At 42.7% G+C, this 19154-nt stretch overlaps 1 protein-coding gene across 4 annotated transcripts in view; it reads right to left on the bottom strand.

Moving 5' to 3' along the window:
• Positions 1-802: 802 nt before the first annotated feature.
• The window catches only part of MAP2K6 (mitogen-activated protein kinase kinase 6), a 122575-nt gene continuing 104223 nt past the window's right edge, over positions 803-19154 (bottom strand). For all 4 annotated transcript variants that reach the window (XM_047833273.1, XM_047833274.1, XM_047833277.1 and 1 more), the window contains 2 exons: positions 17646-17691; positions 803-11117 (listed from right to left, as the gene is read on the bottom strand). In XM_047833273.1, the coding sequence (XP_047689229.1) occupies positions 11040-11117; positions 17646-17691 (124 nt within the window). In that variant the 3' untranslated portion in view covers positions 803-11039. The remainder of the gene's footprint in view (positions 11118-17645; positions 17692-19154) is intronic.

Below are 19154 nucleotides of genomic sequence, written 5' to 3'. Positions count from 1 at the left end.
TTCAGACTCTCAACTCTGAGATGATATCTGTCCAAGGTGAAATACTAGGGGATTTAAAAGGAGTCTACTGACTCAGCAACACAACGTGTTTGGGCAATAAGCAAGACAGCGGTGCACCTCTGGGTATAACTGGTGATCCATTCAAAATGGTAACATTAAGATCTAGCCATTCTTGTCTAAATTGGATTAATGTGGATGCTCATCAAATAGTTTTAGGCACTCAGTTTATAGGAGAAACCAGAGAACTCTGCAGACCCAACCATATATACTCGAAATGACATTTTCTTTCTATCCCAGGACGTCCGCATCACAGCATGCCTGATGATGTAAAGCAAATTTCCTAGTATTATGCACGCTACAAGTAGGACTAGGAAAAATTCAGATGATTGGTTGGCCTAAGACTTCAGGGTCAGAAATCTGTACAGACGTAAAGTCAGGGACTTGCTTCTTTTCATTTAAGCCATCTGGACCCATCCTTCCCACAGCCATCAAATTTTAATAATGTAATATTTGGCCTTCACTTCTAACCTAGGAATACTGACTATAAGAAGATTGAGTCTGAAGTTCGTTACCATGGAAATGACTTTCTAATGAGGCTTCAGGACTACAACACTGTTGTTTTGGTATGCTTTGCTCCGTTATGTTTTGGAAGTAGGGTGGTAGGAATGGAAGAAGAAAAACAGAATGAATCATTCAAGCCAGTTTTTTTCTTTTTTCCCCCTGCAGGGCTTCTATGCGTAAAAGTAGCATATCCCTGGAACAAAGAATTTCCATGCACAACTCAATTAATATACAGACTCGCTGCACTTTTTAAAATGTCTTTTATTGGTTGTACATTTTCTTATGAGATCAACACACCATTTCTTTCAAGGACACCTTGCTCCTGAATACGTATGCTATTTGTCCTAGCTATGAAAGTCATAGCAAGCACTTTGACAAAAAAGAGGTGGATGGGTGTCTGTTGCCATTATTACTGTCTTCTCTCTCTTCAAATTGTTGTTTGAGTCAGTTCATAGATTGACACAACATTGAACACAACACACACAGTGTGAAGTTTTACATACACACGCACAAACATCCGGAGACCAGTTAGAGTCTACGGCGTGTTCCTTCCTCCTCAGCAGCAGTATGAAACTGAAGAATATCCTGAGATAGGAAATCAAAGTGTAAGCTCCTCACCAACAGAGGAGTCCAAGTTTGACTTAATGTCCCAATTTCATTTTCCTTTTGAGGTCACCACACGAACCATGTAACAACCACTTAGTTCAACATCTCAGCCATTTCCTTGGTCAAAAACAGATTCAATGAACTATTCTGTATCACACCAGAACTTTACTCTTCCTTTACTGTGCTCTTGGATCAGGAAAGAGATGGGAAATAATAGTTATTCTTTTTATAAGATACCATGATTGGAAATTTCACCATAGAATGACCTATAAAAGACAAAATTACCTCCACCTTTGGCAATTATTAGAATTCCTTGTAGAGTGACTGACAGAGGCCAGTCATCCAGGCTGTTACGTATGAACCACAAATGGTATTTGCATGAAAAGATGGATTTCCCAAGAATAAGGATCCTGGAACAGGTGGCTTCTCCAAATGTTAAAACAAACACGCTGTCTTTAAAGCCACCTTCAGTATATTTCAGTAACTCTGTCCAATCTTAACCTACATCAATACCAATGCTTTCATCTACCCCAAGTCCTGCACAGTAGCTATTTCCTTGGCTTCAGGAATTCTGAGATAACATCACCATTTACGATAAGCAGTAGTTCAAAGGAAAACAACAACAATAATGCACACGATCTGGAGAACAGGAAAACAAGGCTAAAGTAAAAATGCATGGTGGCCACCAAAGCCAATATGGCAAAGTCAACAAAAGGCATGCTTCCCCATAAAACAGGTATTTTTAAATACAACCCTAGAGCCTGACTGAAATTATCAGTTGATATTCATAATTTTTCTTTCCTGGACAACGGTGAGAAATGCTTTCGCCTTGAGAGAGCAGCCCTGTACATTTCCTTATAGGAAAACAGATGAAGTACACCCTCCCCGACTCCTTTCCCTCTGCAGCTCACAAGCGAAACGTTCCCAAGGCCAGAGCATCAATTTCCCAGTCACCTCAAAGGCATGGAAACATTCTACCACATCCTTCAGAGGCCTTTACTTTATGAACTTCTAATGAATTCCATACTCTCCAGTCCAGTCTGCCTCATTCATAAAGAGAAGATATTGCCATCCATAAAGAGGAGATGATTTCCACCAGGGAAAGCTAGCAGCATGTTCGACAGAGCAGGAAAGATGAGGGAGTCCATCAATGACGGAATCCACAAAACGGTAGTCATTCCGCTATTTCACACTTTCCAGAGACACAGTGTTGGAGATGGGGTTTTGAAGGATAGGGGTGCACAACCTCTCCAATCTCCTTGCATCATATTTCAGGTATTAGGAAGAGTTTGCAGGGCCTAACGAACATATGGAATTACTTCCTTCTTAGCATCAAGGGATTGTAGAGACCAGACATGTTTCCACTTGCCCAACAGCTGTCTTTACAATCAACACGGCTTACAAACAAATGTGGGGTACAACACAGGAAAACAATCCATCACATATACAAATAAAAAAGGTCTATCATAAAATTCACACCATGTAAGGGAAAAAAGTGTGTGTGTGTGTGTGTGTGTGTGTGTGTGTGTGTGTTTCCTTACAAAGACCAGATTAATAACTGGAAGCAGCATTTTCAGCAATGAAACTGATGCACAAAGGAATCTGGGGAAACCCACCTACTTTACTAAAATTCTTATAAAGTTCAATTCCATACAGAAGTTACATCCTGCACTCCATCGGGCTTTTCACAAAATATATAGAAAAATGTTCGTGTGTTTAAACAAAGACTTTGAACTACATCCTTAACACCTTTTTCAGCTTTAAGTGACTTAATGTGATGATTCTGTACAGCAGAAAATATGTTGCGATGGCGGACTTATTAATTACGTCAAGAAGGCATTTTTTTTTCCTTTAAAAATACCTGTTATTTTACTAAAACATCATTTCGGCCCCTATAGAAAATCACTCCATTCAAAAAATAAATTTGAAACTAAAGAATAAACCAAACACGGGGAAAATATGACAGATAAATTGTCTGAATTTTCTTAATTGAACCTCCTCCGGTGGCTTTTTACGCAGAGACTGGCCAAGGGCTCCACAAATTGTTGCCAAATGTAGCTTTATGACACATACAGAGTTCTAAAATGGGTGCTAGAACCCCCCAGCTGTTCAATTTGGTTTAGCGGCTAAAGCACCGTTACCAGAATTCACCACAGACTCTGTGTGCGTGGAAGGCACCTGATACGTTTCAATGGATGCCTAAGGATCCCCTTGTGTTCAGTTCAGGACAGATAACACCACCTGTTTTCAGCTTCCAAAGGCTGTACCAGTTTCCCCTGACCGATCTTCACCTGGAACACCCAGCGAGGGTAACCGTTAGCTTGACTCTCAGATGGGACTCTGCTCTGTGCCAAAACCATACAAAGAACTTTAATTTTTTCTAAATGTCAATAACCAAAATGACAACTCCTGTTCCTGAAAACATAGAAATGTAGATATTCCACTGCCCATCAAGAGCCCCCTCTTGCCCCTCCTTGCCACTGAGATCAGATTATTTGCAACCACTTCTGAAAAATAAGCAATTCAAGAGTCTATATGCGTGGCCATCCCATATCGATGTTTGCATTTTCTTTCAAATGATTCATGCTCAGAAATTTAAAGAAATGGCCCTCTCTTTTTGTCCTTCTACCTCCAAGCCCTGTTGGCATACGGAATACAGCACAAGCCAGGGCTGCACAGACAGCATTGGCTACAAAATTTCCCGGGTTCTGTGGCTGCTTCTGGTCTCCTAGTAGTGACTTCATCCAAAGTCCCCAAGCCTTTAATAGCCACAGAGACTTCAGGGGAATGATAGTTAAGTGAAGGGGGAATGATACCAGTAGCCAAATATTCTCATTGGAGGTTGATGGGGCTTTCAGATGGCCATCACACTCTTCTCTCTTCCCCTTCCCTTCCTGACCAGAGACCCCCACGGGCACCACCCTACACAGTCTGGAAACCACTTGGTGCCCTCGACACCTCCCTCCACGAGTACTGAACACAAGCAAGGAAGACAATTTGAGATCGGCAGAAAATAAAACTACTTTCCCACACAAGTCCCTTCTTCTGAAAACTCAAACTAGCTTTGAGCGTTATGTTTTAAAACTATAAATTCTCCTCTTCTGATGAAGACCTGTAGTGTCTTTCTAAGAATATTCACCATCCTCTGTCTCATGGAAAAAGAATGTTCATCAGATAGCCTTTGGTGTCCACCCTCCTTAAAACCATCAGCCACCAGAACTAAAGATGAAGGGGCTCAGCTTTGTGTTTGCATTTCTTTACTCAGAGTCTAGCTCATGGGTGGGTTGCATGCTCTCAAAATAACACCACTAATCATTTATCTTTTTTTCTGGGTGTCATCAGGTTAAATTAGCGACTCTGTAGCATCAAGAACACTAGGGAAATAAGAACATTTTCTGAGATCCAAACCAACGCCACTCTCTGAATCTTCTTCTAGTTCAGTATTTTTAAGGAACAAAAATTAATGTTTGCCTTTTTGACAAGTTTTTCCCATAGGAGATCACGTCCATAGGAATACTGAAAATAAGTTAAGTGATATACCTGTCTGCCATTTTCTTTTATCAGCATGCTCCTCCTCGGGGACCCTGGTTAAGCACTGCTCTCTGCATGTATCTTTTCTCCCCGCCCCCAAACATAACTTCACATCACTGTTCAGCCTTAAAGCCCAAAGTCTGATGACAGTCTCCTAAGGCAGGGACCTGACTTGCTTTGTTGAACTAGCTTGCAGACTCCAATACGAATGAACGTTAGTAGTGACCAAATGATGCTACCTGCTCATTTCTGGCCACAACAGAATATTCCTTAAGAGGAACAGATACCCAACCCAGCAATCCTTTTTTACCGGATGAATGGAAGGTTCACTGTAAGGTCTTACGTTCAGAAGGAGGGTTTTGCTAAAAGTCCTCTCAGACATCGCTTACATTCATTTTCAAGATTCGGGAACAACAGAATCCAGGTAGGCAAACCAAAGCAAAACTGTTGGTTCTGAGTTCTGCCATATGAAAATGGTTGGATCAGTTCCTTTCCACAGAAGCATTCAGTCAGCCCAGGTCCTGTGTGTGTGGGCAGTGGAAAAACAAGCAAATGCAATCAAGGAAACCAGGAAAGACAAGGTGGCCCGGTCGAAGCCACAAACTCTGGGGACTATTTAGGAAGTTCTGTTTCCTACATTAAGCCACAAGTGTGTGCCTCAACTTTCCCGTGCTTTCCCTGAAATCAGTCTCCAGGTCCTAAGAGCATTAACCTCATTCCTCGAAAGAGACCCTGAGTCCCAGAAAAACGTGGACCCTGGGAAACCCTGTATGTGTCAGGAGGAACAGCCCCCAGAGGAATCTTTTCATGCTGACAACTCTTGAGACATAAACACAATGCACATCTCAAAAATCTCACTCTAAACTCCCAAGAATAGAGGGCTCAGAGTCCTAGTTCAAATGACAATACAAATGATGTCAAGATGCTGACAGTCCCTGGGAACTGGATTGGATATTTTTTAATTCTATTAACACATGTTTGTGTTAGAGGTGATATTTTCTTCTTAAAAAAAAAAAAATCCCTACCACAAAGTCCTTGACTTTCCTTTGTGTTTCTACTTAGGGCCCAGTCCCCTTCACGTCAGATAGGAAAAGAGCTTTTGGAGAAATTTTGCTTGAAAAGGGAGTTTGAGGCAGGAGCTAAAAAGATAAACCCCAACTTAGGTGCTGATTCCAAATGACTCCACTAGAAAACTTGAGGTGGGGAAATGATATTTGCATAGCTGTCAACAGTGACTCTCTAAACCCCAGCAAAACGACACAGCTTCTTTGCAGATACCAGGAACAGGTGGTGAGTGATATGTCTGGTGGCAAGGTGCTTTCCCCAGAAGGATGGTTTCATTTTGAAGGCTCTGGAATTCAGGTTTTGTTTCCCAGGGCGAAGAGAAAACTTTCTGTCAGGTAAATTGCCAGATCAAATACTTAAATATGCTCTTCAAGAGTTTCCAAGCAGCCTTCTAAGTATAATTTATGTTTGCCTGATGATGCAGCAGGAAGAAAACTGTTTCTGAATAACCAAGCAACTGCAGCTTTAGGTCAGCTGTGTTGGACTATTCTGGAAGAGGAAAGTGGAGTTGGGCACCTTAGGTGACAGACAGTTCTTTGTGTAGCGTTCCTACAGCAAAGAAGGGACAAGGGTTGACCAAAGACAAAGGAAAGGACAGTTGCGCTGGTCCCATGGGGAAGGCAAAGCTTTCACTAGAGACTAGGGGGCCCAGGAACTCAACAAGGGACCCAAGATAATCACATCAGAAAGGAGGCATTTTGCATAAGCCCCTTAGAATAGAAATTCAGTGAGGATTAAAGAAAGGAGTAAGATAAAGCAGCCTTGTCTTTCCAAGTCCAAGGACAGTACCCAAGGGGTGGGCCCAAGTCTCCTGTCACAGTGAGAGCCTAGAGCTCTGTGTCTACCTGAGAACATGAATTTTGACCCCATACTTATCTTTCTTCCTTTCTCAAATGATGGCCAAATAGAACAGGGGGATAACCTGGAAGATTTTAAGACGTCTATCTGCCTTCTACTTCTGACGTAACTATGGCCTCCCAAATTTTCAAATCTTAATGCAGTTCAGGAAAAAGGAAAACCCGAGGATTAGTGTCTGGCTTCATGATCCTCCCTGCACAAGCATCACGTCCCAGAGAGAAATAAAATGCAAAGCTAAGAGACAAGAATGCCGGTGATGTCTGAGAGAAGAATGCTTTTTATTGCCAAGTTGAAGTACGTTATGCCGGCTATTGTATGGAAACGGAAAAAGCAGGTGCTCCATTTCATCTGAGGAAAACTGTCCCATTGGCCTCCAGGGCAAGGCATACTTACCTAAGAAAATTAAGAGGCAATTTCCATGGGACTGAACAGTCTCCACTCTTCCCAAATTCGTTTCTATGTCCATCTTCCTGATCTGCCTCAACAGCTGAGCTGAATACTAACTAAATGGAAACGCTCTATACACATATTCAATCAATTGGAGTTTTGCATTCGATGCTCTAGGACTGGTATTGGCAAACCATAACCTGTGGGCCAAATCCAGCCCATTGCCTGGTTCTGTAAATAAAGTTTAGTTGGGACACAGAACCACGCTCATTCATTTGTGTATTATTTATGGATGCTTCCATACTGCAACCCCAGACCTGTGTAGTTGTAACAGACTAATGTAACCCAAAGCCAAAAATATTTACTGTCTGGCCCTTTACAGAAAAACTTTGCCAGTCTTGGTCTAGAACGTCACAGTCCACATTCTGCAGAGCAGAGGTTATTGATCCTGCGGGGTCTATAAACTGCACTCCACTCCCCTCCCCTCAACAAAACATGTTTGCAAAACTATGTGTTCCATGTACCATGTGCGTTTTCCTAGGGAAAAGGTCCTAGCTTTCAACAGATTCCTAAAGAAATCCAGAGTACCCCAATTAAAGCCAAAGAAAACCAAAGAGCATCTTTAGCTGCCAGCATATTAACAGTGCTAAAACACACACACATGCGTGCACACACACACACACACACACACCCCTAGACAAGAGGAACACAGACCTTCTACAATAAAATCTCTCTTTTGTTCTATTCTAATAGGGTTGGTTTGATAGCTTCCACCTCCCAGATTTTACTCTGGCATTTTTCCACCTGAATATGTAAATTTTCAGGGGTCCAATTAACAACTGCATCTTCTATTTGCTAATTCAATAAAAAATGGAAGGTTGCTTTTAAGCCAGCAAATCTCCCTCTAAGTCATAGATAGGCATTAAGAAGACAAAATCCCCAGCACGATAGAGATTTAATTCATTTTACTTGATCTGACCAACTCCAATGAATGTTATGAATATATGAATCTTCCCTTCAAGGCCACAGGCAGTCACATCACCAAAACAAGCATTTGGGGGGGGGGGGATCAGGAACTGGGCATCCATTGCACTTTTAAGCCAAAGATTAAGCATTTTGTTAGACGACTTTGGGAGAAACAGAGTAGTTTCTCTGAGCAGAGCTAATGAAGCCTCTTGGTCAAGAAAAGCATTTTTAGTGTTAAAAACTATGAAAACATTAGCCCTTCTCTGTCACTTTTGTGACTACCTTCCAAAGACACTAAATCAAATGCACTTGGAGAAGCCAGGGGTCGTGTGAGTCTCAGGGCTGGCTTCCTCAAATGCTGAGGCTAATGAGTATTTCATGTCCTAGACTTGGACGTCTGACATTTCAGGACTAACGAAGAGCACAGGAGGGTAGGACCACAATTAAAAAGCTAATCAACCAAAGGTAACCACAAACAATAATAATGCTGATGCACAATGAGTAGAGTAATATAGAGGGTCGAGTGACCTGTGTGTATGTACAGGAGACCTTCCAACTTATATCAACTTAAATATGGTTTACACATCTCTCTCTTTATTTTAAAATTAGTTTAGAACTTATAACACGGTTCACACACACACACACACACACACACACACACACACACTCTAGAATTTAGACTCGTAAGTCTAGCAAGCCATTCTACTTGAGCACGTAAGATATCTAATCACCATGTTGTACATCATTTCTATGGGGACAATGTATTCCAAGTTCCAAGTCAGTATTCCAGGAACACGCCCTCTCTGACATGGCGTGTGAAATATGCCAATTCCCAGGCCCCACCCTGGACCAATGAAATCCCAAACTTGGCACAGGCAGTGTTCACCAGCTCCCAGTTGATCCCAGCGTGCATCAGGTTGAGAACCATTGACAAACTCCTTCTCTGTCTCAGTATGATTGTTTTGCAAGTTTGGGCCCTGGGTTCACAAACTGGAGAGGCGAATGCATGAGAACACACTCGGTTAAGAATATTTCTAAGTAGAAACCGCACTGAACAACAGGTATGAGTTGTCTGACTCAGACCAGAACGAGGCTTTGCCTTACATACTCCGCCAAAAGCTGTGACGGAGGGACCTCCGAGTTTTCTACTACTTGTTTTTTTCATTAAACAGATGAAGAAAAGAAGGAATACAGTTGTGATGTTTTTTTCTCTTGGTCTCAACAAGGGAAACCACCCAATTTAGTAAGGTAGGTGAGAAAGAGAATGGCCATAATCACTGGGACAATACACTTTTCCCAGCTGGAAGAAGATGAGGAACAGAGGTAGCTTTAAAGAAGATGAAACTACATTTGATCAAACAGGTATCTCTTGGAACTAGGGATACAAAGAAGGTACGGGAGGGCCATACTCACTCTGGGCAACTGCTCTGAGCCAGACAAAAGACAAGAACAAGGGGAAAATGCAGACACAGAAAAACTAACGACTGCATTTCAAAATCTAAAAGGGAAAGAAGAGAAGATTTTCAGGAGGAATAATCTCCTTATCTGTGAACCTGAGGCAAAGAAAGAAAGAGAGGGAGTTCTCTTCCTCCTTTCTCATCAAAATTCTCCATTGTTGTCCTTCAAGAATAGCCTCGTGTAAACCCAACGTCCAAAAGCCATGTTTGCTGGTTATTATCGGTTTACAGCTTCCCTGCATCAATCCACTCACTTTTCATCAAGGAACCTAGAGAACCTAGGGGCATATTTAGTCTTAAGAAAGAGCTTTCACTGCTTTGTCCACCTGCCAGGAACCCATAATGGCACTAGCCTCCTACGGAGTGCTACCCCGTGCTGCTGTGTGCTACTGAAGTGAAGTGTGGCCTCAACCACTGGCAATCGGGCCGTCTATTCCTAGGAACGAATTCAACCTTCCCCATTATCTCCTATCCTGTCAAAGAACTTTTATTTTCTTGTATTGCAGCCCTCCCGTCAATAGTAAGGCTTCTTTATTGAACAAGGGGGAAGAAGAGAAGAAAGCAAAAAACGCATCTTAGCACAAAGGCAAACCTTGGGGCTTATGCATTGTAAGGAGGGACAGAAGCAGAAGAAGGCACCAATTCTCAGTGTGGTTTGACATGACATCTCCTCTCAGAACTGACATATATCCTCCTCGCTAAGTAGAGATGTCCACAGAAGCCACTTGGCGGAGCTTGGGACTTATCAAATATACACAGGCACACATGTAGAAGGGTAGATAGGTGATAAAAAACCGCATTAGGAATCACATTCCATTAATACCACAAAGGCCAAGAGAACCCAACTCGTGACTCTGAGATGCGACAAAAGTGATTTTATGTTTCCCAAAGTTGGGGAAAGGGTATGACTGGGATACCTCACCACTTCACCTGAAATATGTGGTTACTACCCAGGAGTTGAGCAGAAATCTAAGGACGTGGCAAGCAGCCACAACAGCTGGAACAGGTGTTTTACAAAGAAGAGCTCCTCACTGTTATTGTTATAATACTCTTAAAGATGCATATTAAATAGTTTCCTCTGGACCACAGACACGACTGAACTTAAAAATAAAAGCCCTATAAATATTGCCAACCCAACCTTGCCTCTTGTATCTCCCTCCTTGCATAAAATGGAATCTTTTCAACCAAGCACTTAAACATAAATATTAAAATAATAAGTGGGACAGACTACAGATCTACTTACAATTTCATCACTACGGTAGCACCTTTTGACCAGGGCCAATGCATTCGTTTTATGAAGAACAAGAGAAGTCTGAGAAGCTTAAGGACTCATACGACACATCATTAAATATTTAATCACCTTTTTAAGTCCTCAGCCTTTGCCATATTTCATCCATCTAGACAGTTCATTCTATACTATAGATTCCAAGGCCCCCTTTGGAGGGGAAAAAAAGGAAAAGAAAAGAACAGAAAATGGGGGAAAACAACCTTCTGAGAGGCAGGATTCAATTATCTCAAGGATGAGTTTCTATTGGTGCTTTAGTGAACCTGCTTCACCCTGTAAACCCACCAATCCACAGGAGGGCCAACCAATTGAGTCCACGGTATTTAGTCTCCAAGAATCAATTTTACAAAAGATGCCACGTCTGTTGCTTTGGATTCGTGTAGGGTGAAAAATGGATGTTGCTGCAAGAGAAAAGAGGAACACATGGTATTAATATTCAGCACTGACAATACATGAGATTAGCAACTTAACAGATGTGTTTGGTAAACAGATTAAAGTACCCCTATTGGGATTAAACTGGACTCTTCCAACCTCTTCCCAAGTCAAGTGTACGCCTAGTGATGAGGACATTCTAAAGATAACTTTTATGAAAAGCCTCCCATTTTGATATGTTGCTGCTACAGAGTATTTATCAAGTATATGCCTAGTGATGAGGACATTTTAAAGATAACTTTTATTGTAAGCCTCCCATTTTTTTTTAATTTTTTTTTCAACGTTTATTTATTTTTGGGACAGAGAGAGACAGAGCATGAACCGGGGAGGGGCAGAGAGAGAGGGAGACACAGAATCGGAAACAGGCTCCAGGCTCTGAACCATCAGCCCAGAGCCTGACGCGGGGCTCGAACTCCCGGACCGCGAGATCGTGACCTGGCTGAAGTCGGACGCTTAACCGACTGCGCCACCCAGGCGCCCCAGCCTCCCATTTTGATATGTTTCCGCTACAGAGTATTTATTACTTGGAAAATATATGTAATTAGGCTATATAAACCCCACCTATGGTAAAATACAATGATTGGCAAAGACAGCCCAGACTCTGATTTACAAATAACCCTGTCCCCTACAAAGTAATTTTAGACTGACACAGTGGTAAAATAATGAGAAATTTCATAGACTTATGCACACTGATTTCTCAAGAATTGGATAGCAGAAGGAGAAGCCAATTTTTGTAGCATAGTAAATTGGCAAAGCATTGCTTTCCCTTGACCCTGGAGAGCTGGTTTGAACTGAAACAGTTAACAAAGCCACTCTCTAAGCCACATCGACAGCCACGAGTTGTACTTATGTCTCTCTTAATGAAGAGTTGATCCATCTGGAAAATAATGCAAACTGCCAAACTCTAGGTATGTGCAGAGAAATTCAACTTGGAGATTAAAGATTGAAAAGCAAAAAAAAAAAAAAAAAAAAAAAAAAAGTCTCTATTCATGCAGCTCAGATTAAGCAAACTTCACAAAAATGCCATAGCAGGGGCGCCTGGGTGGCTCAGTCAGTTAAGCGTCCGACTTCGGCTCAGGTCATGATCTCACGGTCCGTGGGTTCGAGCCCCGCGTCGGGCTCTGTGCTGACAGCTCAGAGCCTGGAGCCTGTTTCGGATTCTGTGTCTCCCTCTTTCTCTGACCCTCCCCTGTTCATGCTCTCTCTCTCTGTCTCAAAAAATAAATAAATGTTAAAAAAAAAATTAAAAAAAAAGCCATAGTGAGCGCAGGCATAGTGGCTCCAAGAGGCCACACAGTGGAACAATTCTGAAGAAAATGAAGCCATGTTCTCTGCACCAGCATGACCCTCCCCCAAAGGCACAATTTTGTTACAGTAAGTTCCCAGGTGTCACACTGGAACCTCACACCTCTAATATAAAGGAGCTACATCAACTCACTAACCATAGTTCTAACAGTGGGAAACAGAATCCAACAAACAATCCAAAAAGGATGATTCCTTTGGGTAGAACCTAGTGCCAGTGTCATCTTCCACCTGTCAGGTACACCCTCCCCTCCGTCATGGCCACCTCTCTCATTGTCTGGTGGTATTATTTTCAGTGCCTAGTTGAGCCGCTAAATAGGAGTGTTTCTGCACGCAGACATGTAGATGACTCGCTTCATTTCTCCCTGACTTTGGGGATGTTAGTTTATCACCTTCATGTTGCCCCAGCGGTAGGTTTTCTCACTGTATGTGTTTTAAACCTGACGGCACAGGGCTAGATGAGCCAGCTCTGTGGGGAACTGAATGCCCACCCATTGAAGGTTTAGGAAGCCATGCAAATGGGAAGAGAACAAAGGAATGAAACCCAAAAGAAGGTAGGCGGTCGCTGGTCAGTATCGTGACTCAAAACATGGAAAAGAGGCTTTCTGCTTTTGCGCATCTAGAAGATACAGGTTGGGTGTTGGCTCAGAGCCTTACCCCCACCATATTAACCAAAGTTCTAGATGCCGGGTCCTGCGTCCTGAGCTCCTTACCCAAATAAATAGCACAGTTACTTCCGATTACTAACCACTTATGCAGCACACTTACCAAGGACTTTACCATCATGCTTATTAGCTTTCCCACATCCTCTGACATTTCGAGATCTCTTAGTGTACTTAAAAGTTTTTACTATCAAAACAGGACATGTCAAACCTCAGAGTGTGTCCATGACTACTGCCGATGCCTGCCAGCCCTATCTTGCCTCTGGTTCTGCTCTGGCGGTTAGCTCAGTGAGTGAGGGTAGCCTTAGTCTGTGAATGAATCGAATGACCTAAACCGACGTCTTTAAGAAAAAGAGTCCTCAGGCATCTTTTAGCATTCCCAGGCTGGGAAAATGCTGTGAGAGTCAGAGGACAGGGGGAGGGGAGGACAGGCCGGCATGTCAAAATGGAAAGTGTGACTTGCCTTCTTGTGTGGGTTTTGAGGCTGTAAAAGGTTGGGAGAGAAGCCAGTCCCTTCTATAAGCAATAGACTAGGAATAGCAAGGCCAGCAACTCAGAGATGAGCAAATGAGGCATCATGGATTCCTCTCCCCAGGCTGCGTTTTTCTAAAAAGGAGCCAGCTACAGCAAGGGAGGACATTGCCAATGGTTGTGCCTGGAGAAAACATGGAGATCTGAGAACACACTGCCGGGAGCACTGGGGCGAGCCGCAGTCACCAATGGTCACCATATCTTCTACACAACACCTCGTCCCTCATGACTATCATTTCCTATGGGTTCAATCATCCTTGCTCAGCACTTTGATTCAATCTAGAACTTCCCAGGATATTCAAAGAACATAATCACCTCCCTGGGCAATCATCTGCATCACCTGATTATCATTTCTGGTGGTTATCATCTGGGGTCGGGGGTCAACAATCAATGTTCCAGGGGCCAAATCTAGCCCACTGCCGATTCGTGAAGTAAAGGTGTATGGGAACGCAGCCACACCATCTGTTTACATATTGGATAGAGCTGCTCTCACACTAAAACAACGGAGTTGAATAGCAGCCCACAAAGCCGGAAACATTTCCTATCTAACCCTTTACAGAGCAAGTTGGCTGGTCCCCACTCTAGAGGAACAAACCCTACTGAGTCATGTCCCTCAGTGGGAGTTTGAGAGAACAAGGAGATGATGGCGAAGCATGTACACCCTCCATCCCAGTTAGGGGAAAAACATGTGAGATTTCTATAAGGGGTACATGTCTGGGTTGGCGCCTTAATTATACTGTCCTTCACCTGGAAAAAGGATTTTTTTCCCCTTTCTTCACCAACTCCTACAATGTAAACAATAGTCTCTCAGCATGTGTTTTCCCAATGCTAAAGTCAAAGAGTTTGGACTCAGATTTTCCACTTAAAAACCTCAATTCCACAGGAAAGCAGGGAGCAGTTATAGCCTTAAAAGGCAAATCCATTTCCAGTCACAAAGGCAAATGCCATAAAAAGAACTGGGGGGGGGGGGGGGGGGAGCACATGACTGTATAACATTAATACGTAGACCATAAAAGACCACAGCATTAGAACATAATGGAAAGGTGGAATTCAACATCACTCACTCATATATACGAAGCTAGAACTCAGCATTTTTTTTCCCAAATGTGTTTCACTGAAACCTCTGATAAGAGGCCCCTCGGAAGGGAAAAAAATGTTCTGCATTTTAAACAGGCAGAAATATATAGAAAGTGCTCTTCTCCTTCTGAAAATAGGGACAAACAAGACAACTTTAAAATAGGAGTACAGGCTTCATAAGACACCCCAGAAATCACCCCATGTCCATTGCACTTTATGTGAAATTAATTTTAAAATGCTCTGGAGGTTGCATAAGTATATCCAAAAAGGGTAGCCAGGACTGAAAAGGCCCCCGACTGGCTATTAAAAATATAGCCAGAGAGGAAATGTCCAGCCCAAACAGGTGGTATGCTAAGTTTTCTCAAGCAATTACGCATCCTCTTTCCTCCCTCCACTGTGGGTCACAGTTGAATACAGCCAACAGAATGCTAAGTCCCAGGGGATGCCTTTTTATAGGGGACAATTGCTGCCCCGAGGAGACCACCTTTTCTATTCTGGAACTCTCCCCAGGGTTCTTTTATGGTCCCTCAATCGGAGAATGGTTCAGACTGAAATCAAATTTTAACCAACAGAGCTGAAAATCCATGTGATTGGCTGTGACCGTCACCTATTGGGTGGATTGGCTTTCTGTAAGTCTTTCTGGCTTGACATCTCCAAGCTATACTTTTTCTTTCCTGTTTTCCAACTCTACTGGAATAGAATTGGCTTATAGCATCGTGTGAGTTTAAGTATACAATGTGGCGATTTGGTACATATTTATATATCATGAAATAATCACCACGATAATACCATCCATCACCTCACACAGTTAGCATTCTTTTTTTGTGTGATGAGAACCTTTAAGATCTAGTCTCCTAGCAACTTTCAAGTATGCAACACAGTATCATTAACTATGCTATTAACTATTAACGGTGCTATGCACATTCCATCCATGTTGCCACAAACAGCAGAATTTTTTTTAAGGCTGAATAATATTCCATTGCATGTGTATGTGTGTGTAACAAGTGTTCTTTTCTTTTTTTAATGTTTATTTATTTGAGAGAGAGAGAGAGAGAGAGAGAGCACAAAGGCGCATACACAAGTGGGTGAGGGGCAGAGACAGGAAGACACAGAATCTGAAGCAGGTGCCAGGCTCTGAGCTGTCAGCACAGAGCCCGAGGCGGGCTGGAACCCATGAACCACGAGATCATGACCTGAGCTGAAGTCGGATGCCCAACCGACTGAGCCACCCAGGCGCCCCTCGTGTGTTCTTTATCCATTCATGCACTGATGGGCATTTACATTGTTTCTATGCCTTTTGCTACTGTAAATAATGCTGCAGTGAACATGCGGATCCAGATGCTTCCTCAAGATAGTGATTCTGTTGCCTGAGACATGACACCCAGAAGTGAGATGTCTCGATCATTCAATATTTTTCTTTTTCTTTTTTTGAGGAACACCCACACTGCTCTCCATACTGGCTGTATTAATCTGCATTCCCAGCAGCAGTGCACCAGGGTTCTCTTTTCTCTACCACCTCACCAACACTTGTTGTTTCTTATCTTTTTGGTAACAGTCATTCTAACAGGTGTAGTTTGGATTGGCATTTCCCCGGTGACCGGTGATGACGAGCATCTCTTCGTGTACTTGTTGGCAAAAACCTCGTGGGACTACTTCAAACCAAAACCTTCTGCGCAGCAAAAGAAACAGCCAATGGAAGGAAATGGCAACCCACACAATGGGAGAAAATATTTGCAAACCACATACCTGATAAGTGGATAATATTCAAAATATATTTTAAAAACTCATACCACTCAATCGCAAAAAAAAAAAAAAATCTGATTTTTTTTTTTAAATGGGCAAAGGACCTGAGAAGACATTTTTCCAAAGAAGATATACAAATGGCAGGGGGGCCTGGGTGGCTCAGTCGGCGAAGCGTCCGACTTCGGCTCAGGTCACGATCTTGCGGTTTGTGAGTCCGAGCCCCGCGTCGGGCTCTGTGCTGACAGCTCAGCGCCTGGAGCCTCCTCCAGATTCTGTCTCCCTCTCTCTCTGCACCCTCACCCCCCGCTTGCACTCTGTGTGTGTGTCTCCCTCTCAGAAATAAAATAAAAATTAAAAAGAAAAAGAAATGATGTCAATGTTTGCTCTTATTTCTACCAAACAAAACTTCCTTCCCCCGCTAAAATTAAAACCTTGATACTTGAAATAAATCTAGGGAATGGTTAATGCAAATTAGCAAATAGTCAGAATTTAATCATTTCCCCCCCCAAATGTGTTTGAACATACAATTAGATAAACGTTCCCAAGTTTAGGTGCTCACCATCTATGCTAAAGAACCCTGTGTAATTAGCTCAAACTTGGGAGTTACCACAATTTCAGAGAATCTATTTTTAGACAAAAATTCTGAGATCCTATTCTCACCCCTTCTTTTCATAGTTTGTGCAAATGGTAAGCTGTGAATGCAGAGGTAGGACAATGGACACTAAGAAGGCTTGGTGAAAAACCAGAAGGAGAAAACAGTCTATCCCCCCCTAAACACTCACCGAAAAGAATTCATCCTGAATATGTTATCAAAACCTGATGAGTTGTCCAGCACTTTTTCCCCTCATTACAGAAATCCTTTAAATCATGCTTCCCTTCATTTATAAGTGGCGGCTCTTGATATCATAAGAACTTGAAAATATAAATTTTTACAGGCATCTAGTGTATATGATAACCAGTTTACCAACGTGGAAAAAATTACAAAGCAAGGCGACCCGCCCCCGGTCATGCTAAAGAAGGATCTAGGAAGCACAAAGGACTCGACTCTTGTTTTCTCGAATTCACTTCCATGTCAATGAACCAGCTCCTCCAACAAGGTTGTTTGATTATAATTTGGGTCTTAGTCACTCTGCCTTTACTAGCTGTTGGTCAGGACAGGTTTACGCTGGGAACCATACATACCATAAGCTCTGGATATGTTGGCCGTTCTTTGGAATTCTTCTTCAAGCTTAAAGAAAAAAATGAATCACATTAACACCTAGGAACCATCTGTATTTTCACTAGCCTAGGACGTCAGAACCTGCAGAAGACTAAGCGTAGCCAGCTTTAAAATGTATTGAACACATAAATCTCCTGTCTTGACTTCCCCCTTTTGTTACACCTTTAAAATTAGGTTTTAAATCACTCTCGGTGTACCTTAACAGGAAGAAGAGGTGTGCGTGTGTGTATGTGTGTGCGTGCGTGTGTGTGTGTGTGTGTGTGTGTGTGTGTGCTGCATCCTTTGGTACTTTTAAAAAGTATCCTTTTGATACTTTACCAACAACGTACAAAATAGCTCTCCTGATCTACAGCCATTATATTCCAAATTCCCAATCTACTTTCCTTCAAAAGAGCTTTCACTCACCCCTCCCCCCGGGAAAGAAATTGGCAGGTGTTTCTTACATTACATCTGTTATCTCTTCACTCTCTTCAATGCCTGGTTCTCCTGGCTTCCGGTCCCCTTGAATGTATCATTTGCTTTTATATATTCCTAACCGAACCCACCTAAGATAGAAGCAATACCTCCATGAAATGTCTAAAGTAAGGCTACTTGTCTACAACCTCCTAGCTAATGAAAGAGAAAATGCCCTCAGTCAGTGCCTAAGCAGTTTTTCTTCTTAGAGATTCTCTGTGGCCGTGCACGATTGTCCAGTGGCTCCCATCCTGTATATACAACTGCACATATACACAAATGTCTTAATAACATGTGATACCGGAGGCAACAGTAACAACAACAGTAACTTCTTACTGCAGTGAGACCAACCCTTCCCCTCTATCCTCAACCCACCCCTGTATCCACCCATGGCCTTAAAATAGAAAAAAAGCAAAAAAGCAGTTTATTTTGGAGTTGGAATCCCAGGTTACAGAATGAAGAAAAGGAGGATTCTGGAGACTGTGGTTTGCAAGGCGACCTCCAGACTCCTCTGCCCACGGGGGCACAAAATCATACATGAATGGAAAGGAAACTTAGCCTGGCATCGAAGTAACCAAAATGTGACTGATCAGTAGGTAGCTGCGATTTGTGCTAATGGATCATTTTGAGCAGATGGGAGCTTATATGTGTGACATGAGCTCTGCTCCTCCCCCAAAGGCTAATAACAACGGGGGGGGGGGGGCTGGGGGGGAGGCAGGGGTGGAGGGACAGAGCCATAAGAGAGCGAAGTCACTGAGACGCTTTGAGAAACTGTGGTGTAAAACAAAACGAAATGGGAAAAAAAGAGAGAGAGAGAGAGAGAAGGAGAAAGCTTTTGAACCAAAACAACTTAAAACAGCCTACCAGTTTATTCCAGGCAATGCTGTGAGTAGAAGCCAGGGAACCTGAGACAGGGTACAGTAGATGTGAGCAGAGAAGTTTCAACCTGGGACTGAGGGCAGATCTAGGACCTAGTGACCTCAGTGACCAGACAACCTATGGGAGAAAGTTTCGTCTCA

Source organism: Prionailurus viverrinus, chromosome E1, assembly GCF_022837055.1.
Source record: "Prionailurus viverrinus isolate Anna chromosome E1, UM_Priviv_1.0, whole genome shotgun sequence".
NCBI classification, from domain to species: Eukaryota; Metazoa; Chordata; class Mammalia; order Carnivora; family Felidae; genus Prionailurus; species Prionailurus viverrinus.
This window is presented reverse-complemented; position numbering and strand designations above follow the sequence as displayed.